This window comes from Choloepus didactylus, chromosome 2 (genome assembly GCF_015220235.1).
Source record: "Choloepus didactylus isolate mChoDid1 chromosome 2, mChoDid1.pri, whole genome shotgun sequence".
Classification (NCBI taxonomy): Eukaryota; Metazoa; Chordata; class Mammalia; order Pilosa; family Megalonychidae; genus Choloepus; species Choloepus didactylus.
In genome coordinates this window covers 138,568,810-138,589,555 of record NC_051308.1, presented here as the reverse complement: position 1 = coordinate 138,589,555, position 20,746 = coordinate 138,568,810, and the positions used below count along the sequence as shown (strand labels likewise).

Below are 20,746 nucleotides of genomic sequence, written 5' to 3'. Positions count from 1 at the left end.
TAGAAGATATTAATACCTACATTTAAACCGTTTAAAATTTATAACACCCTATGAAATAGATGCTATCAAAATCCCCATTGTATGGTTGAGGAATCTGAAGCTAAAGGAATTAGGCAACTCTTCTAAAATCAACCAAACAAATAAGTGGTGGTGCTTGTTTTTGAACCAAAGAAGTTTGGTCCTTGAGTGGATGACCTTAACTAGTAACCACGATAATCTTCTTCTCGCTCTGGTTAAAATTGCCTACTAAAATAAATGTTTTATTGCTGAGTTGAAAAGCTTGTTCAATTGTCGTAAAAGACATTCTGGAGATGACTTATCTGCAGAAGTCACATCACTGGCTTCTCTGTTAAGTGACCTTCTCTGACCCTCACCTCCTGAGGGCTAAGTAGCATTTCATAGAGATTATGTATCATAGTCAAGACTAATTGGAGCTATGAAAAAGCAACACTATTCACATTATAAGTGATTCCCAATGAAACAAGCTACCTAGAGAATAGAGTGAGACCCAGGCTGCTCAGCTACTCAATTCGGATGCCTACGCTTTGTTCAGCACTCTTGCTGTAAACTCACACTCATCCAAGTGTCAGAAATACACACTTCTGCAAGCCAGAATCTGATAATATGTCTGATGGTTTTACTTTTAATATTAGCTGAAGGAAATCTAGCATAGCACTTTTTATTTCATCTGGAGAAAGGTCAGAATACTTATTGGAAAATCTGAAATAACAAGAAAAAAATCTCTAGCAAATTTTAGGATGACATTTTTCTGCCAGCCTCTGTTTCCATGCAGTTAGGAGTTTACCAGATCTAAGGGTAATATTCCCTAAATATAAGGGGACTGACGTGGAACAGATGCCAGCCTCTGTTCACATGGGGTAATATGCAGATTTAGTGGTCTCTTGCTTGAAGTTACTCAAAATTTGATAACTTTTATCTGAATACTAAAATACATGATCCTTAACTTCTTAAGTGAAAGTTTAAAAATGATCTGTTTAACATATATGAAATATTTGGGAGGTATATCAGAAGAAATTATTTTGGCATTTTACTAAAAGGAGTGGCCAAATTTCCTCCTGAACTATTAAGAATGTGAATCCAAATTCTTATAACTTTCTTAAGAGGTATGTATCTTTGAGGTATCTAAGAGATATTTGTGAAAAGTTCAAATTACTATATGGAGAGATTTGACTAGTTAAATCATTATATACTATATTTGCACAGTGCTACACCTAATGCCCTCTGTTTGCTCTTTTGATTAATCTCTACACATAATAGTTTTGGACAATGAAGTTATATCTCTACAAAGAAATGGAATCTGTTTATAAAGCAAACAGGTCACTTGGTAAGCAATGATTTCAAAAGACAGGAAGTTTTATTCTTTCTGCTTAATTTTTGTAGCAAGGAAAGCCTTAGATTCTATAATAACCTATGTCTCTGAAAAGTATGCTGGTCAACTAAAATGCTTTATTGCATTTCTCAAGCATGTTGTTAGCACATAGAGTTTATGACAGCGACCAAGTTCCAATGTTACTGTAATAATCATACCTTTCTTCACTAATGGGGATTAGTGTTTTATCTTTCAGGCTGTATGACTCATAAAGAGAAAAATTTATTTGGTCAAGGAATCACTGTATGTATGTAACAACATAACTCTTTTAAATGAAGTGCCAGGAGGCTTAGTATAATTACATGCACTTTGGGGAATTGTCCATGCTAGCAAAATAACGGACTGGGCCATTCGTGGCATTTTATTCTAAGTGGAACTATTTTTTCATCAAAGGATGTAAGACACAAAAGAGTTTCTAATCAAGTGTCATATGACCCAAATAACCTAGGTAGAATTATTTTCTTCTTATTAGGTCTGAATATCCCTACAATATTGTACAAAGTATAAACTAATTTCTAAGATAAAGTTTCAGGAATTCTAGCTTAGAAACAGTTTCATTTCAGGAATTCTCCTTTTGTTAAACAATGGAAAAGATTCTACTCACCATCGGACCAGGTGGTCCATCCTGGCCTGCAGCTCCAGGGAGACCTTGTTCTCCCTAAGGGAAAAAAATACATATTGTTTTAAATTAACAGAATAATGCAGATTTTCTGTTTTTATTTTTAGAAATACAGAAAGAAAGGAAGCAAATATCTCATATGAGTACCACCACCTGGGGAACAGCTACAATTACTGTAAACATTTTTGAGTTTTTTTCCTACATGTATATGTGTCCATAGGTACATATTTATGTATAGATGTTTGCATACACATTTTACCACATGCAGCTCTTAAGGTCTAGTTTCCTCTTCTACTTTTAGAATTTAAAATTTCACCATGAACTTATTAAATAAATGAAATACTTAAATATTTTGAAGGTATCTGACTTTAATTATTGCATATTTTCCAGATTCCCATAAAACCCTCCATAACTATAATTTATGAAATATAATAATGATGTAAAAATTTTCTTTCATGACTTTTAGAAATAAAATGTAATTTTCAAAATGGCCTCTCTTAGCCCAGATGCTCACCACAGGACCAGGAATTCCCCGAAGACCTTCTGGGCCAGGCTTTCCAGCAGGTCCCTGAGGACCAACTGGGCCAGTCTTTCCAGGAGGACCTTCTGCACCTGCTTCTCCCTATAAAAACAAACGCAAAAACAAAAACAAAACTAGATGAATACATTAACAGTAGGAAAGTACATTTTATTATTTTACTTAAAATACCGAAATAAATGTTCAATGTTTCTATGAGCTTTTCAAACCATAATATCTCTACTGTATCTTTTACCTTAGCACCTTTTTCACCTTGTCTTCCTTCTGCACCTGCAGCTCCAGGAGGGCCCTATAAAGATAAAATTGCATTTAAAATATGTATTGCATTTGGAAGTAAGGTCATTAAGGACTTATTTACAAATATCCCAAAGTAACTTTTTAACAGCTTTTAATAAATTGTGGCTTGAAGTAGCTATTTGGTTTAAAACAGGATGAGAAAAATCAAAATTGTTTTGGTATACAAACTGCCCATTACAATATTAAAAATAATTGAAACACAGATTGAACAGAATACACATAATCACATTATACTGATATAAGGAAACATTACAAGAAATAATGTAGATTAGAAGAGATATTTTAAAGTAATGCTGATGACTTGAAGTAGTCACCCTTAATGTGTTAAATACTAAGATTCATTTATTATGCTGTATTATTAGGAATTAATTGAATGTACAAGATTTCACCTCAATTCTTATGTGTTATCATAATGATTCCTTTCTTAATCTCAGAACATGCATATGTTCATGCATTCTCATAGTATCATGTTCAATTTAAGGAAAAAAGATATTTAAAATTTTGTCAGTCAACAGATAGTCTTTTCATTTTCTGTAACTACTTAATTTACATAAACAAGTAGCATCAAAAAGAGTATCACTTCTTAAAACCTAGTATTAAAGCAAAAACATATGAAAAAATATTCCCAATCAAGATGTCATACAGCATAGATATTCTGCTGTTTGCATAATTTTTGTATAACTGCATGACTTGATGTAGAGAAATGGTAATTACATATATTTAAATATATTGATAATGCTGCTCCCTTTACATATATAACCTTTATAAGGTATTGGTTTACCTAGTTCCCAATCTTGGTTCTTTTTTTTTTTTTTCTTTTGCTTATTAGCTGTGTGACCTTGAACAACTTAAATATATCTCAGTTTCATCTTTCATCTACAGTTATCAATAAGGATTCTCTTGCTATAGAATTGTTAAATTTAAATGATACAATGCATTTAAAATAGTCTGTGAACTTTTCAGCGTAGCAGTATCAAATAAAGGTATGAGATATAGTGAGCCTGGAATGAGACTGCCTGGGTTCAAATCCTGGCTCTGACACTAACAAGCTGTATTATCTTGGGAAAACTACACATTCTGTCAGTACCTCAGTTTACCTCTCTATAAAATGAGGATAATAACAGTGGCTTCTGCCCAGAGTTAATATGGAAATTCAGTGAGTTGATAAATGTGAAGTGCTTAGAGTAATGCCTGGGACGTGGAAAATACTATATGAGTATATGCTATTGCCATTATCATTACTAAAATTATTAGCTATTATTGTTATATATTAAAGCATTTTATCTATACTTTTCACCATGTCGGCAACCTGAATCAGGTCAAACAAAATAGGCCTTCCAAATAAATTTTTAGACACGATGTCAACAAATTACTTTTTCCATACATGATGTTTATATCATCTTAAAAATATTAATCATGTATTTGAAACTACTGTTTCAACTGGAAATTTTTTAAGTAGTCTAAAATACATATTCTATAATGTGATCCTATATTCTATAATGAGATCCTGAAATCTGATATTTACATTTCTTTCCTACTTTTACAGTCATATGTGAAATAAAAAAAATCACAATTCTACCCTGGTAACAGCATTATGTAGAAAAGAATGCTTTATATTATATAACACATGATATTCAAGGTATCTTTAAAAAAGCATAACAATTTTTCAGGCTATAAATAACATATAATAATCCCTATTATATCAAAATTTTGCTTTTTTTAATTCCACTGAATCCTTTATGTTTTCTTACAGCATTTCATGGGAACCAAACTTCTCAAATCAAGCAAGCAGAAATCTTGATAGCCATGATGATAAAGGTGCTTTTGGCCTGCAGAGTTTTACCTACATATATTCTGATTAATTTATTCTCAGATGTATAAAATTTGCAATTTTATAATTAAACATTTCATCTTCCTTTAATTGACTTTTTATTATTTGTTGACAGCACTAAGATTCAATTTGGTACAAAGCATTTGTCATGTGTACAGATATAAGCACAGAAAGATTGAAAAATATACTTACTGATATCTAAAAAATTGCTTTTTTTCCCTTCAGACTCTGTTTTTCCATTTGTTTACTTCTATTTTCTCAATTAATTGAACACAAAGTCATTAACTGAGATTTAGGTTTGGTAGTTGGGGAGAATACCTGAGGTATTGATGAAGGATGAGAATAAAGCAGGTGAAGCAGGAGGGTGATTTTCTCACATTATATTAATATTCCAAGAGTGAATACATGCCAATTTTTATATGGCCTTTTAAATCTATATTTAAAATGCATATTAAGCACTCATAAAATTTAGGGAGTTCCATAAACTCATTTAAATCTGAGAGAATCAATGCTGACACCATTTGTAACTATTTTCTCAATATCATCATTGTAACCTCACCCATTATTAGACATTCATGGTGCATCAAACCAAAGATAAGAAAATTTAAATGTACTAGTTCTATAAGCAGTCTCTTGAGGTGGCAGCAATATGCTAATAATTACATATGTCTTGAAACTTCAATGTATGTGTTTTGAATTTCATAGTAATTATGCAAGAGGATCTCTGTATTGAAGCACACATTTCAAATATTTCCTTCTTTTAAAATGTTGTGTCATAAGTTATTTTGGTTTGTTGCTTAAAATATTAAATTATGCAAATTATATTATGTATTCTAAGCAGGTATAGCGCTATTATTTTTGGAATATAAATTGTGAAAGCCTACTTAATAATGGGCTTTTCCTTATTCTGTTAAGGTTTTTCCTTCAACTAATGACAGAATTATGGGGTCTTAACCTCAAAATATTACATTTAGACACATGAACTTTACAGTTGAAGATTTATGAGTAGACCTTTTTTAAAATACAGCCTAAAAACATAAGAAAAAGCTTGCCTTTATTCTAAGGGAGATTAAAAACTTTGAGTTTGAAAAGGTAGAGAATTGACCACAACTAAACTACAACACACAGCCACAAAATGACTAAAATAAAGTGTTTCTCTGCTTCAAAGGTTTTCTTCCCCTTGCAGATAAATGCCTAATATCTGTCATGGTGGGAATCCTTATTAAATGGCTTTGTTTTGTTCTTGATCTCTTATTTTATCCTTTAAAATTTATTTCTTATAATTTTTTCAGATGGCATAGAATTTCCTTTTTAATAAAAACTAGTATGAATTTAAAAAAAACACTTTTTCTGAGAGACTAGGAATTTCCTTTGAACAAACTTCAAAACACCTATGAACATATTTTTATCAATCATTTATTTCTCATATCTTTGCATAAGAGGTGAAAGGACTTAATCTAGTGAGCTACTTGCTTTACGAACACAAAGTAATTAATGTTCTGTTTGGAACATACTGCATTAGAACATGATACAATAAAACAGGCCCCAGTTAACTTTCCACCAGTAGTCACAGTTATAAAGGATTTTCCTCCCCATGAGAAACACATCTCATATACAATTTCCAGCATAATCCTCTCTCCCCTATTCACACTTTACAATATGATTTAGCCATTCTTCTCTTCATCTTGCAAACATTTTTTTAAGTATTCCCTAAGTGCTAGATGTGTGTTATGCACGGAGAATATAAATGAAAAAATAAAATTGAAGCTTTAATGTTGTTTAGTTGAAAAGACAAACATAAAAATTAACAAATATACTGTAAAATACACCAAGATGAGGGACATGTACAAACAAGTACATCAAACCAGTTCTGTTGGCAGTGGGGAAGGGTTTCCAAAGGCCCTAATCTCTCATCGGAATTTTATGGTGTGTGTAGACGTGGAAGGGATGTTTCCTCTCAACACTTTACATTCTGAACATTCACTCTCATATATAAAGACATATGGAAAGAACATGACAATTCAATGTACTGCTCATAGTTCAGTCTGTGCACGTGTATGTGTGTATTGGTATATTAAGGTGCATGATTATGTGATGGGTTGAGAGTTGATGGGAAAAGAGACAAAGTATGGCTGAAAAGGAAGAGAAAGGCCAGGAGCTTGGGGAGATGGGGTCCTGTCTGTCTTAATATTAGGAAAATAAACTATGACAAATTTAATACATAAGTAGATACTTGGGTAAACTTTGAAAACATACTAAATGAACATGTTTTAATTTTGCACATTTAAAAACTAGAACAGTTTTTAATGAATAAACACTATTATGTAGAGAATTTTAAAAATATAATCAAACAAATTTAATTCAGGATTTTTCAGAAACTTTAATGCACTTAAACCACAGATTTCCAAAATGGACATATAATCTGTATTATTTCCTATTTAAATCCAGATCTAAATTTTCATAGTGTAACACTAGTTACAATCTTGGTGGATACTAGCATTCTATCAAATTTCAGTGCATTTATAATCTGTATTATTACCATGTATTTTCTATATTTACATTTACATAGCATAGGGATTTTTTCAATGGTCTTATTAAAAGCAAATGTCTCTGAAATTTGAATTAATAGAATATATACATTTGTAGTGTATTTACATGCATATATAAAAAATAATAAGCATGCAGATATATGGTATATTTATAGACTATATTGTGTATAGAATATATATAATTTATATATAAAGTTAAATCTTCATCTATCTTTGTAATTAATTAATATCAGTTATTGTTTTAATATTTTATTGGGAATTTTCTTTGGCAGCATGTGCTAGACTCTTAGTATATGCATTTTCAGTTTATAATGTTTAAATTACTTTAGTCTGTCCAGAATTTTTTTCTCAATAAAAGGACATGGAATTCACACTTGGTTTTAAACAGCTATGATGATAACTTGAGTATTAAAATTCCATGGCTTATTGACCCAAGATGTACAATCTCCTACTGCCTTCAGGAAATATATATTTATTCACAAGTATTACAAATACATGACAGAATGCACATGTACTACAAATGATAACTTCATTTTCCTACTTGTTCAATAACATAATATTGTTTCTCAGTATCACTACCACTAACAACATTTTGATCAATACTCTATTAGCAAAGTTTTATTATCATTCATTTGTAAAGTCACTCATGGGGAAAAAAAAAGTAATAGTTTTGAACACATTTGTGGTCATTGCTATTTCTGCTAAAAGAAGCTACAGCAAAATTGTTTTTGGTCCACTCTTCTGTTGCCTCTAGTGTGGGGAAACTAAGCATAAGGAAATGTTAACTACTACAAATACATAGAAAGTTCACTGAAGACTACAATTTTTACATGTACGAAAGGGAAATAGATATTAAGGCAAATTCTGGAGTCAATCAAATCATAGGCCTAAGATCAACCAAACATCACAATTTAGGAATATGTTCTTGCTGTTTCTGCAAAGATAATATTAAATAGACTGTGGCACAAAGACACTGCTGCCTTCTACCTAAACCACAGGTTTATGGAGACAGACTTCTCCCCATTAGTTTCAGTTCACAGAATTGCATACTATATCCCTGTAGATTCAGTGCTTTTTGCTCACATGATGTACAGAGTTACCACCACACATATGTATAGTATTTTTAACTCCAAAGCACTTTCTTCTCTAGTAACTCATTTTAATTACATTATTTCTGTAACATGTCATAACTCCCTGTTGTTTGGAAAATCTGTTTTATTAAAAATAGACACAGTTATCATGAGTTTAAAAGTTCCCTCCTCTGGAAATAGTTCTCATAGGAAACTTCTCTAGAATACGTTACATGAATTTACGTTATGATATAAATAATACAGATGAATATAAGTTCAACATAACAACTACACTACAGTTTGAAAATGCAATTAATTTAGATCTTATAGACTGCTCTTGTATATAACATTCAGCTAGTACACTATTTATAAAGATAAAATTATAATAACAGATCAAAACTCAACAATAAACAAAATTAAGTTTACTATGCAGGTACTATGATGAGTTTATCGCTAACAAACTCTCCTCTCATTTATACAATTGGTATGTTGGAAGAAAATGTCTCAATCTTGCTTCTCCCTGTATATTTTATTTAATGAGTCCCTAATAATAGCATCCATTATTCATCTCCTGATAAAAGCTAGCCATTAGGCTTGTCTTTTTAAATATATGTATTATTAATTAATGTAGTCCCCTTTCCAACCATGAAATTTAGTTATTATTCCCATTTTATAAATAAGGAAACTTAAGGTCAAAGAAATTAATGTGTCCCAAGCCACCCTACCAAGTAGCAAAACAAGGATTTGGAACCAGTTCTGCCTCATTATAATGCAACAGTATTTTGGACTACTTTGTCTTAATTTTATTTATGGAATGCATCAATTTATAGGTTATGGAAGACCTACGTAATGAATTTGTGCTTGAAATGTTTTTTGACTAAACCACCCATTTGCTTAAGTTAAGGTATATCCCCTGACTAAATAAAACTAGTTTGGTTGCAATTTAGAACAATGTAAGCATCAACTGCTAATGCTAAATCAGAGCAAATTGTAGTTTTAGTAATAAATTATTTGTGTTAGAGTAATCTTTCACACCATTAAAACTATATGTTAGTCTGATGAAAATAGATTATTGTACTACATTAAAATGGATACGAATAACTGTTAGCAATGCAGTCATAACTTCTATTAATAATTCATGGATTCATAGTCTTCTAAGTTGGTTTACAAAGTGACGAGAATGGATTAGTAATAATTCAATGTATTTGTTTAAATTATTACTTTAAGTAACAAGACAGAACATCCCCCAATTTTTATGAGATTGTTTACTTTTAAATAATTCATCAAAAATCAAAATGGGAGAATTTCACCACAGCACTTTGTAATAATACTAAAGAAAAATAGGGGATGACTTTTAAGTATTTTTATATCTCAGGCTGTCAACATATAAACCTACTACATAATATATTGTAAAGAATACTATTAAATGAGAACTGTGTATTCAACATTTACCTTCAGCAAAGGAACACTATCAGTAATTTTGAAATCTCCTATGTACTGCTTCCAAGTATTGCAACCTTCCTTCCCCCACAGAAAAAACTACCATCCTAAATGTTTGTTAATTAGTGTCTTACCTATTTAATCGTGTTTACCAATTACGTTTGAAGGCTGACCAATGTTTTTTTCCTTGTTTTTGCATATTATATACACTAAATCATGCAATAGATTTTATCCAGCTCAACACTGTATATATTTTGTTTAACATTAGTATTTTGAGATTCATCATTTTCATTGCTAGACAGTATTGTAGTTTATGAAAATGCTTCATTTGTCTTTGCTATTGTTAAGGAACATTTTAGCTTTTACCTTTTTTTTTTTTTTCCTGCTATTATGAACAAGGATGGTATGAACATTCTTATGTCTCCTGGTGAACATGTGCATGAAATCACCTAGAGTGTTTACTAGGAATGGAATTACCAAATGATAGGGAAAGTTCATATTACATTTTTCTAGATGATATAGAACTATTTCCCTAAGTGGTTGTACCAATCCCCACTGATTCATGAAAACATCCATTTCAACACTTGTATGTCAGTTTTCTAAATTCTGGTTAATTCATGGGTGTGAGATAGTATCTCCAAGTGTTTTTTACATATATTTCCATATTTTTACAAATATATTTTCATGTTTGCAGGTCATTTCTGTCAAATGTCTTTCATTCCTTTTGCTGGTTTTTCTACTGGATTGTTTGAGTTTTTCATCTTAATTTGTTAGAAATATTTAGATACAATGAAAAATTATGCTTAAGTTTTATCTATGTTGTAAATATTTGTCATAATTAGGTCTTTTCAATGTCTTTTCAGTATCTTTGGATAAACAGACATTCTTAATTTAGTATATTTAATATATCAGTCTTTTCTGGTCACATCTTAGTGACTAGGATTTATATCTAGAGTCATACATAAAACTATTTTCCCATATTTCCTGCAAAGTATTCAAAAGTTTTCCTTTCACATTTAACTGGAGTTGATTTTTGTAAATGGAGAGAGGTAAGATCCAATTTATTTTTTTTCCATATAGTCAACTGTCTCAGCACAACTTATCCAACAGTCTGTCTTTTATTCATTGATCTGCAATACCCATTTTGTCATAAATGAAATTTCTATATATTCATGGACCTTTTCTGGGCTCTCTGTTCAATTCCATTAGTCTATACAGTCAATTCTGTTCAATTATAACTTTGCTAACTCATTACATTCATTACTTAATTTCTTTCCATCTAATTGATACATTGAATCTATTTTTGTCTTTATTTCATAAACATCTCTTACTCCTTTTAATCAGGAGAGTTGATCATATTGTTTAGCTAGAAATACTGGGAGAAAACCAACATGATTTTTCCATTCTCTTGTTTTATCTTATACTTAAATGTATTCAAGAAATTTACCAATTGCTTTCAATTTACCACTACCACTTAATATTAACATTCACATTGAAAAAACAAGCAAACATTCATTATAATTCATGGTCTTAAAGCAACAAGAAATAGTTAATATTTTTTGAGTGCTCATAGTCTCATTAATATATTTCCAACAGTCTAATTTCCCTAAAAAATACATTATTTTCATTTTATAATCATTCTTTTTATAGAAAAAGAAATTAGGAATTGATTGATCATCTTAAATGACACTGCATTTAAATATCAGATGCAGAGCTCAAACTCAAGTGTGAATGAATAAGAAGGCAAATATGTGAGTTTTCCAGTACATGACACTGCCTCAGGATTGTAGAACAGAGGTATAAGCTTCATCTTTGTATTCGTGCCTACCTTTCTATGACATTTTCTCAATTAAAGAATTGTGGGGAGACCCTCCTAGAAGTCTGTTTGAGTTATGCATTAAAATTCTAATTTTTGATAATCACTCATTCTGAATAGTTAAAACAAATAGTTTTAAAATCTCTTCTATAATTAAGATGAAACATTTGTTACATTGTATCAGCAGAATTTAAAAATGGTAAATGATTTCTTTCTTTATTTTATTTTATTTTTTTTCCAGGAGGGATTTCAATGCATTCTCAAGGACATTTTCTTTGAAGTGGATTTCTTCACTTAGCATCAAATAAAACAATATGATCCATCTTTCAAAAGGTCAGGAATAATAGAAAAGATTAGTGGCATTCAGACTACAGGCAAGAAGAGGCAACAAATCTCAGTAAAAGAGAAATTATGTTGTACTTTGTAATTACTAAGAATATCTATTTAATGGTTGTTTGGGGATAAATATTTTTTTTTTTCTAATAAGGCTGTGCTTTGGGGCTATAGACAAAATAAAACATTTAGCATAATGTAAGGTTAAAAGGTACTTGGTCAATGAAGGGAAAATTGTATTCACAGAAAATATTAACTATTAACAAAATTCATTATGATGAGAAATGTTGCTTATAAATATTGACTCAAATTGATATTACTGAGAGACAAAACTGAAAGCCTTTCATACCTTATGTTCAATATGAAAAATCTCCCTAAAATAAAACTACCATTGGAAAGCAACAGTGGCTCCAAATTTTCTGTGCCTCTTGAATACTAAAGGGAAAATCGGCCTAAGAAACACAATTTGATGTTTATCACGTATTTTGTTCATGGGTAAGTTGTAAAATAGACTAAAGGAAGCACAGAGAACATTGTAACTTGATGTAAGTGCTGCAAGAGACAGAGCAGCAGAGAATGTTTCATTATGAAAACAGTATAATAGTAGGAAAAGAAGCAGAGTAAAAGCAAAGCTCCCAAGGCCTACTTCAGTCAGTATTTTAAAGGCTTCTTTATTCATATTTTGCTATGGTCCTCTGTTGAAATTGTGCCATTGTTTCTAAGTCAGGGAAGTCTGGTAATGTAAAGCAATATTACAGTGTATACCGATTCCTGAGCTCACTCTTTTGGTACTGCATTCAAGTGTTTTTGAATACTATAAGCTTTCTCTGGGCTTTTGACCTCTCATCCTCCTTTAATATGCCATGAGTTGATGTTAGGGTCCTTTGGAGTCTTTATAACAGTCTATCAATATTTGCACAGAGGGACACCTAATTACAGAGAAGGAAACTCAATGAATAGAGATTCTTTTACACATTCTCATTGTGACAGTGAAATGGTTAAGTCTATGCTCTGTTTTAATAAGAATTTTGACACTTTTAAGAATTAAATTACTTTGTTCTATAGGACTTAGGATCTTTTCAGAAATCCTTATAACATACTGCCCACAACTTAGAAATATTCCATAAAATTTATACAGATGGTGGATAATGAATGGGTAATTCAAGTAAATAATTGAAGAAACTTACTCTTTTTCCAGGAGGACCTGGTGGGCCAGCCTCACCAGATGGACCAGGAGGGCCCTGTTACATGTTAAAAATACATTTTAAGGAATTAGGTAAAATTTGAAGGTCAACAGCAATTTTTTTTTTCAAAATTCTGACTGAAACCAACTTTCTTTCTTCATTTCCCTATGTCTATATTTCCTGGAAATTCTAAGCCTTATTTCATATACCTAAACCTCCTATAGATATCTATAGTTAAAGCTGGTAAATTCATTGAAAACTTTCTTCACAGCTAGAAAAAAGAAAGCGAATCAAATTCTCTCTACACCATAAAACCGTGTTCCTTCTAAAAGTGCTCATTTATATCTAGCAAAGTATCCAGTGGACATACTAATTAATAGAATCATATGGCTAATAGTTCTACTCATTACATAAATTTGTGAAACCATATACCTATTACTTTTTAATTTCTCCTTGTGTAACATTAATATTTTTATAGCAAAGTGTAGGCATCATACTGGAATGTTACCAACAAGTCTTATCTACACAGTATAAGCCTGTATCTATTTGATTAAAAATATCCTGTGATGGCTCTAGAGGCAAAATTGGGTTATAGGTGCAGTTTGTCTTTGGTTTTACTTAATTTGCTGGTGCCCTTCCTTACATCCCCTCTACATAACCACATGTGGCCAAATCATCCTGCTGTGCCATCATCAAATTAAAAAAAGAAAAAGTCATACACTATACAGAGATCATTTAGGTGAGTAATTAAAGTAATTGATGTGAATATGTATAGGCTAATAATCTAGCTCTCTGCTCTCTGCCATCCAGCCCTCCTTGAGTCTTTAATTTTTCATTGAATCCAAATGGATACATAACTGAGGGTCACAGTATGACAAAAGCATTAGTATGCTATGACTACATTTTTGGTTGTGAAGGCTTGCTTACATTTCTTAAATCCCATTAAGTTGGAAACACTCTCTTCCTGTAAGTTTGACTTTCAACTGGAATTCAAATATTGCTGATAATCCTTTCAGGAATGTATCTGGGCTTTTGAAAGGCTAGTCCTTCCAATGATTTCTTTAAAATTGTCTTGAAAATATATAAAGAATTAATGAGAATAGGGAGTGCTCTTACTTACCGGTTGACCAGGATCTCCGTCTTCACCCTTGTCACCACCGACACCATCTTGACCCTATAAAGGGCAATAGGAAATGAACCCAGAGATTTGTCTGCTAATTAACTTTTATCAGAAGAAGAAAAGATAAGATAGACTATTTCAACATGTGCTTGAGATAAACTAAACAAGATGGACAAATAAAATTATGCTATTTGCCCAGTTTATTTTATAGATCATGGTGGCTCTCACCCTCTGCATACAGTTTGGCAAATTCCTACAGCAGCAAATTTATAATACTATCTATTTGAATGTGGTTTTAAAAGTGGGAAATTTAGGTTGTATATATGTTATTAGAATAAAAATTAAAAACAAAACAAAACAAAACATTGGTGTATACATACAAACATATGGTGTATACATACAAATTTCCTAAGGTAAATTTGGAATACAATTAATAATATAATTACAATAGTATTGTTTCATCAATTGTATCAAGGTACCAGGCTAATGCAAGGTTGTAGAAGGGAAAACTGTGTGTTTGTGGGAGGTATATGAGAATTCTGTATTTTGTGCATGATTTTTCTGTATATCTACAACTTTTCTAATAAAAAATAAATAAATAAATACACTATGCTCTTTATATAAGAAAAAGAGGAGGATATAATGAGAACTTAAGGCCAGTGTACCCTTCATCCATGTACAAAGAAGTTATGGTTTGAAATGGGATTTGCATTGTGGAAGATAACAAGAGAACAGCAAAGGGCCTGCAGCTTTGAAATAGCATTAATGCTGCTTTTTAGATCACTTATGTTTGTACAACCAACTAAGTGTGGAAAACTAACCCAAATGAAGAGAATAATCATGTGCTATGTCTTATAATCTCCAGTGATACTGATTATTGTTATTATTATGATTGTGGTTTAGTTTTCTTTTATTTTTCTTTCTACTTTTGGGTATCCACTTACAGTAATTAAGAATTTTATTTCATTATTAACAAAAGAGACCATAAGAACATCTTCTCCAAACACATTCCTTTATTTTTCCATGATACTTACTCCAGGGCCTGGTTCTCCAGGAGGACCAGGATCTCCGGGAAAACCAACAGGACCCTAGATTGAGTTGTTTTAAAAGGAAAAGACATAAATTAAAAATGGATTTTTCTAAAGTCATGATATTTTGAAGTTTAAGTGATAAAGTCATGGCAGAATCATGTGAGAATGCTTAAGAATATATGCAATGATGAAATGTCAGCTTCACCAGCTATGGTCCAGAGTTCCATGACCTCTAAGCTTTCTGTGAAAAGCTCTAAAGAGAGTTTGGCATAGATGCCACTTTATAGGGTAACAAGCTCACTTACCGGGTTACCCTTAGGGCCATCGTCACCTGGTGGCCCCTTCACACCCGGAGGTCCAGCAGCACCCGGTGGGCCTGCTTCTCCTTTCTCTCCTCTTTCTCCTTTGGGACCCTACACAATGTAAGAAAGGCAATGATTACTTTACAAACTTTAAATCAGAGTTTCTCAGCCTCGGCATTAATGACATTGGGGCCGAATAATTCTTTGCTGTGAGGGAGGCTGTGCTCTGCATTATAGGATGTTTAGCAGCATCCCTGGCATCTACTAACTAAATACCATCAACCCCTCATCCCTAGTTTGACAAAAAAAAAAAAAAATCTCCAGATATCAACACATGTTTTCTGACAGGTAAATTCATTCTCAAGTAAAACAACCTATGTTAGAGTGATAGAAATTAATACAATTCATAAACATTTACTTAATGCAGCAGGATTTTTTTTGTTTCTTTCTTTTATGGACAGCCTACCCAGGAGAATATATACAGTAAATGGCTTATAGTTTTAGTGTTCTCACTTATGTAAGTGTGATTTTTTAAATCAGTATGTTAATCAAAATATGCAGAGCTATTAAACAATAAGACTCTCTACATTTGTGATTATTCTTAATGGATTGGGAATGAAAAGCAAACAACTGAATTCTACCTAAGAGTTAACTTACATGTTTTAAATGCTCTACAAGAAATTCCTGAACCATTCACTCTATCTTAATATTAAGACTCCACTTACACCTGGGCCTGCTTCCCCAGGAGGCCCTGGGTTCCCTGCTTCTCCAGGTTCACCCTATAAAGAAAAGAACAAATGAGCATTAAAACATAGAAATGATATTTTACACAAGTAAAACTGTTTTCTCTTATGACCATGTAATTTTAGACTAGCCCTTAATTATTATACAGTTTAAAAGACACTGGGAAACTTTAAAAAGAAGAAGGAACATTATATATTCCTTAGCTCAATATGTTTATTTCTCGGGTGAAGATACAACATATACGTTTTGTGCTGTAATTCTCACTGGTTAGTTAATAGCCAGTGTGTTAACCTAGCAAGTTACTCTTTGGCCTTTTCCACAAAACTGTACAAAACAGACAGTGGCATGTTTTCCAACAAATTATGAATTTGTACTGTGTCAATATGTATAATACAAGCATGTTCAAATTAAACAAATTAAAGTTGATTTTTATTAAAATATGAGTTCACTTTCTCTTTACTGTAACAAGAATAAGAGAATAATTTGGTAGTACTATGATTTTATAAAATATGTTTAGTAGTGGTCTAAAGAATATCGAGAAAATACTCTATAAGATACCATAAAAGGTACTTTTTAAAGATTTTAGGAAAATCTAAGTTGTAAGATGTCTGAAGAAGGCACTTAAGATACTAATTAAAGCTGCTCTTTGAGGATATATATGTTATAAATTTGACAGTGTTTGCCATTTCTGTTTAGTTATGGATGATTATTTTCTAGCTCAGGGGACTAATACATAAATCCTGAAGTCTGGTATCTTGTAGTTATGAAAATATGCTGCTGATGCCTCACATTTAGAAATGCATAAAAATATAACATCTTGTTCAAGTTATAATTCAAGTGAAGTAATGGAATAGATTCATGTGCCATGTTTTCACTTAAACTCAGTGGTACTGGCAATTATGAAACCAGTGGTACTTACAATTCTAAAATCAATGGTACCAGCAATTCTGAAATGGAAATTGTTCTTTTAAATTGAAAAACACAATGTGTGGCCTGAATTTCCTTTCATTTTTAATTCTGCTATTTCTATCAGAAAATGTATTTATTCCTAGCATAAACAATGCAGTATTCCTAAATTTGAATTAAATTTATCATATTAAATATAAACATAACTCAGGGTTAGAGACCATTTTGTGGACACAGTTTCTTGCACATAAAATACAGACATATTTTAGCTTCCTAAATTTTTCTGCATAATGGTCCAAGAAATCAAGAACTTTCTAAAAATTTGTTAGCAAATAGTAAATTATTTTCTCCCTCAAGATAAGGGCAAATATTTTGAGGATTTTGGATAAACAAGTAAATACTGTATTTACATAATTTACAAAGTGATGAAACATTTAGCTATCCTGGTATGATGCAATGGTATATAAATAATATTTTCATATCTTTGAAACAAAACTATACAATTGGTCATTTAACTGAGCTCTAAATTGTCCACATTAAGTGCTCTATATATGGAATATATACATTATTTATTTAGAAATATAGGAAACCTATTGAGTGTATACAAAATATTTTCTTACATACAACAATAACCCATGTTGATGTTACAGAAAATTAGAACTAGAGAAGAAATAGCAGCATTTTCAATTATGCTGTTTATGTTTTTTTGTGACCTGTTCATCCTAGTCAACTACATAGTTAAGGAAACTCTGAAAAGGTTGTTTACATTTTTATTGTTTTTTTTTTTTAAATGGGAGAAATAATAGGCAGGAAAGAGATGAGTTAAAATCATTGCCAAAATCTGATGAAGAGTTTTTCACAACCATCACTTCTTTTTGAGAACAATGCATCCATATTCATTTGTCTAAAAATGCATATGAAAATTGCTTGTCTGCATATTAATGCCAAATATGCCCAATAAAAATAGCAATTATTTAAGAAGAAATTAATATCAGACTGACTCATTTTAAATCTTTTGGAAGAGGCTAGGGCAAATGCAAAGAAATCACAAATAAAATACTGCAGTGAAACTATATTTAAAACTGTATTATGTAAATTAATTCTGTATTTCTAGTACCATTAAAGCTATGCTATAGTCTGAAGAATAATAATTGACATAAAAATAATATCCATTGTGTTATACAGCACTGGCATAAGAAGACTTATAAAACTATAATTACATATCACGTAACCATTTAGCCCCATTCTATGACACAATTGTTCAGGCTAAAGTTCCCTTCAAAAGGGACAAGTTATTCTATAAGCCCAGAAGGCAAAAGTGATCTATAGCAAAAATACATTACATGGAGAACTGGTTAAGCATTTTATCCAAGTGCAGCACGACTAAAGGATATTTGTTTTGTCACCATTGAATTAGGGGCTGGAGATAAATTTTCCAAAATGGAACTGGGATGCATTCATTCAGAATCAATCTGTTAACAGAAATCTATAATCTTCAGCAAATTGTAATATTACCAAAATTCTCAAGGAAAAGTTAAGTTAGGACTCTATTTATACTTTGTGCTCTATTACACAGAAAATACCAAAATATAATAGGGCAATATAAAAACTCATTTCTCTTTTAGTGTAATAAGTCTAGAATCAGGTACATTTTAAATGTAAGAGAGTCAAGTTACTGACCTTGCTTGAATGAATCATTCTCAGAAGACTCAAATTTGACAAAGTATGACTACTTTACTAAATAGTAGAATTAGGGAATTTGTACAAACTGTTTCACTGCACAAAATTTTATGGTATGAAATTTAATGATTCCCTCAAGACTGGTAACTAATTTTTTTTTTTTAAAGCAAATATAAAGGCTTTAATCTAAGTGGAAACAGTATGGAAAGGGAGTTTGCCAAAACTCTGAACATCTGGCATTCATGTCTATCTTCAACAGTTACACAGGAAATAATCGCATTAAAGAAACTGAAGTACTCAAAAACTGTTCCCTGTATACCCAAAGGCTTTAGGAAACAAACAAGATGAACTGAAAAGGCTATTAAATGGTTTTGGCATTTGCTACTTGGACAAAATTAAAACTACAGAATAGTTCCCAGGACTCTCTACTCAGCATTTGATTCAAAGGGGGATGATACAAAGGGAAGACATAAAGGTATAAGGCTGAAATCATCTGTCTAAAACAGTGAAACAGAGTTGTTTTATGCTCCTCATTGTATGGCAACTGAGCTAAGAGAAAAATATTCTTTGAATTCTAATCCCAACCCATCCACTCCATTTCAGTACATAGCTTTAAAATTAAGAATGTGAAAAAGAGATACTCATTAGAAGAAAGAAAACTGTTTATGCAGTAACAATTAGATAATAACATTTTAAAATTTTCTAAATCAATAATGAATAGATTATTCTCAATACTTAATCATACAAGATAAATTATAATCAATATACTGGAATGGGGGTGTTGAACAGAGGTAAACATCAAAACGATATATTCTGGGAGATGCTTCTTTTTCTGAGGGGTAAATCCTTTAATTAAAATAAATAAATTGAAATACAAGATATAATACGTTAAAAACACTTGAGAAAAACTGAGTAGTCTCCAAGATTAGCGTAAGTCTCCTTCGGTAACTAGCAAAGTTGAAAATTTAAAATTTTTTTTCACTGCATAATATTTTTGGTATGAAATTTAATTATTCTCTCAAAATTGGCACATTATTTTTTAAACAAAGCAAATATAAATGAAGATTCCCTTGAAAATTCCATTGAGAAGTGAGTGTGAACATGTAAATAAGAAATAAGAATCATTTTGATATTTTCATAAAAGGAACAGCAAATATTTTTTTTAATGAAATCATGTTTGTGAGTAAAGGAAGCTATTCTGAGCCCAGATGTTATGGCACATGCCAATCATTTTGAAATGTGCCAAAGATGGGTCAAATTATTAATGCTGAAATGTTAAGTCAAAATATGACAAAATGAATTATTAATTCTTTTATGATTTTAAGATACCCTTTCTTCCTTTTAAGTCAGTGATATCAACCAATCTCTTCTCTTTTCAGGAATGACCATTACTTGAGACACTAAAGTTGGCTCAGATATACACATAATTGGGAGTGGATCCTGACCTTCATCACTTGCTAATGACAAGACGTTGATAAAATTACTGAAATTATCTAAGCCTCAGCTTCCTCAACTTAAAAATGTGAATAGCAATAACACAAAATCATGGGAAGGTTGTGAAGATTAAAGGATTTATTTCATGAATATACTTGGCAATAAAGAATGACATCTTTGTCATTTTAACTTTTAATTCTTTAATCAGTAAGAAGACAAGTAAGTGTATGCCTCAAGTTATGCATGTGCAAATAGAAAACTATGAGTAAACTTCTTATAAGACAATAATATTAGAAACACTTCAAATAGTAGCCAATATAATCAAAAGTCCTTAATTCTCCTGAGTCAAACTATCAGTAAGTTACTTACTTTTTCACCAACACCTCCAACTGAACCAATGGACCCTGAAGGTCCTTGTGGTCCCTGCAGTGTAGAAAAAGCAATAGTTATCCTTATTCTTGC

General features: G+C 31.3%; 1 protein-coding gene across 1 annotated transcript in view; it reads right to left on the bottom strand.

Moving 5' to 3' along the window:
- COL11A1 (collagen type XI alpha 1 chain) overlaps positions 1-20,746 on the bottom strand; it is a 235,964-nt gene that overhangs the window by 19,991 nt on the left and 195,227 nt on the right. Inside the window, exons 49-57 of the mRNA XM_037815603.1 lie at positions 20,654-20,707; positions 16,246-16,299; positions 15,524-15,631; positions 15,222-15,275; positions 14,188-14,241; positions 13,071-13,124; positions 2,783-2,836; positions 2,524-2,631; positions 1,995-2,048 (exon numbers count right to left, since the gene is read on the bottom strand). Coding sequence (XP_037671531.1) covers positions 1,995-2,048; positions 2,524-2,631; positions 2,783-2,836; positions 13,071-13,124; positions 14,188-14,241; positions 15,222-15,275; positions 15,524-15,631; positions 16,246-16,299; positions 20,654-20,707 — 594 coding nt within the window. The remainder of the gene's footprint in view (positions 1-1,994; positions 2,049-2,523; positions 2,632-2,782; positions 2,837-13,070; positions 13,125-14,187; positions 14,242-15,221; positions 15,276-15,523; positions 15,632-16,245; positions 16,300-20,653; positions 20,708-20,746) is intronic.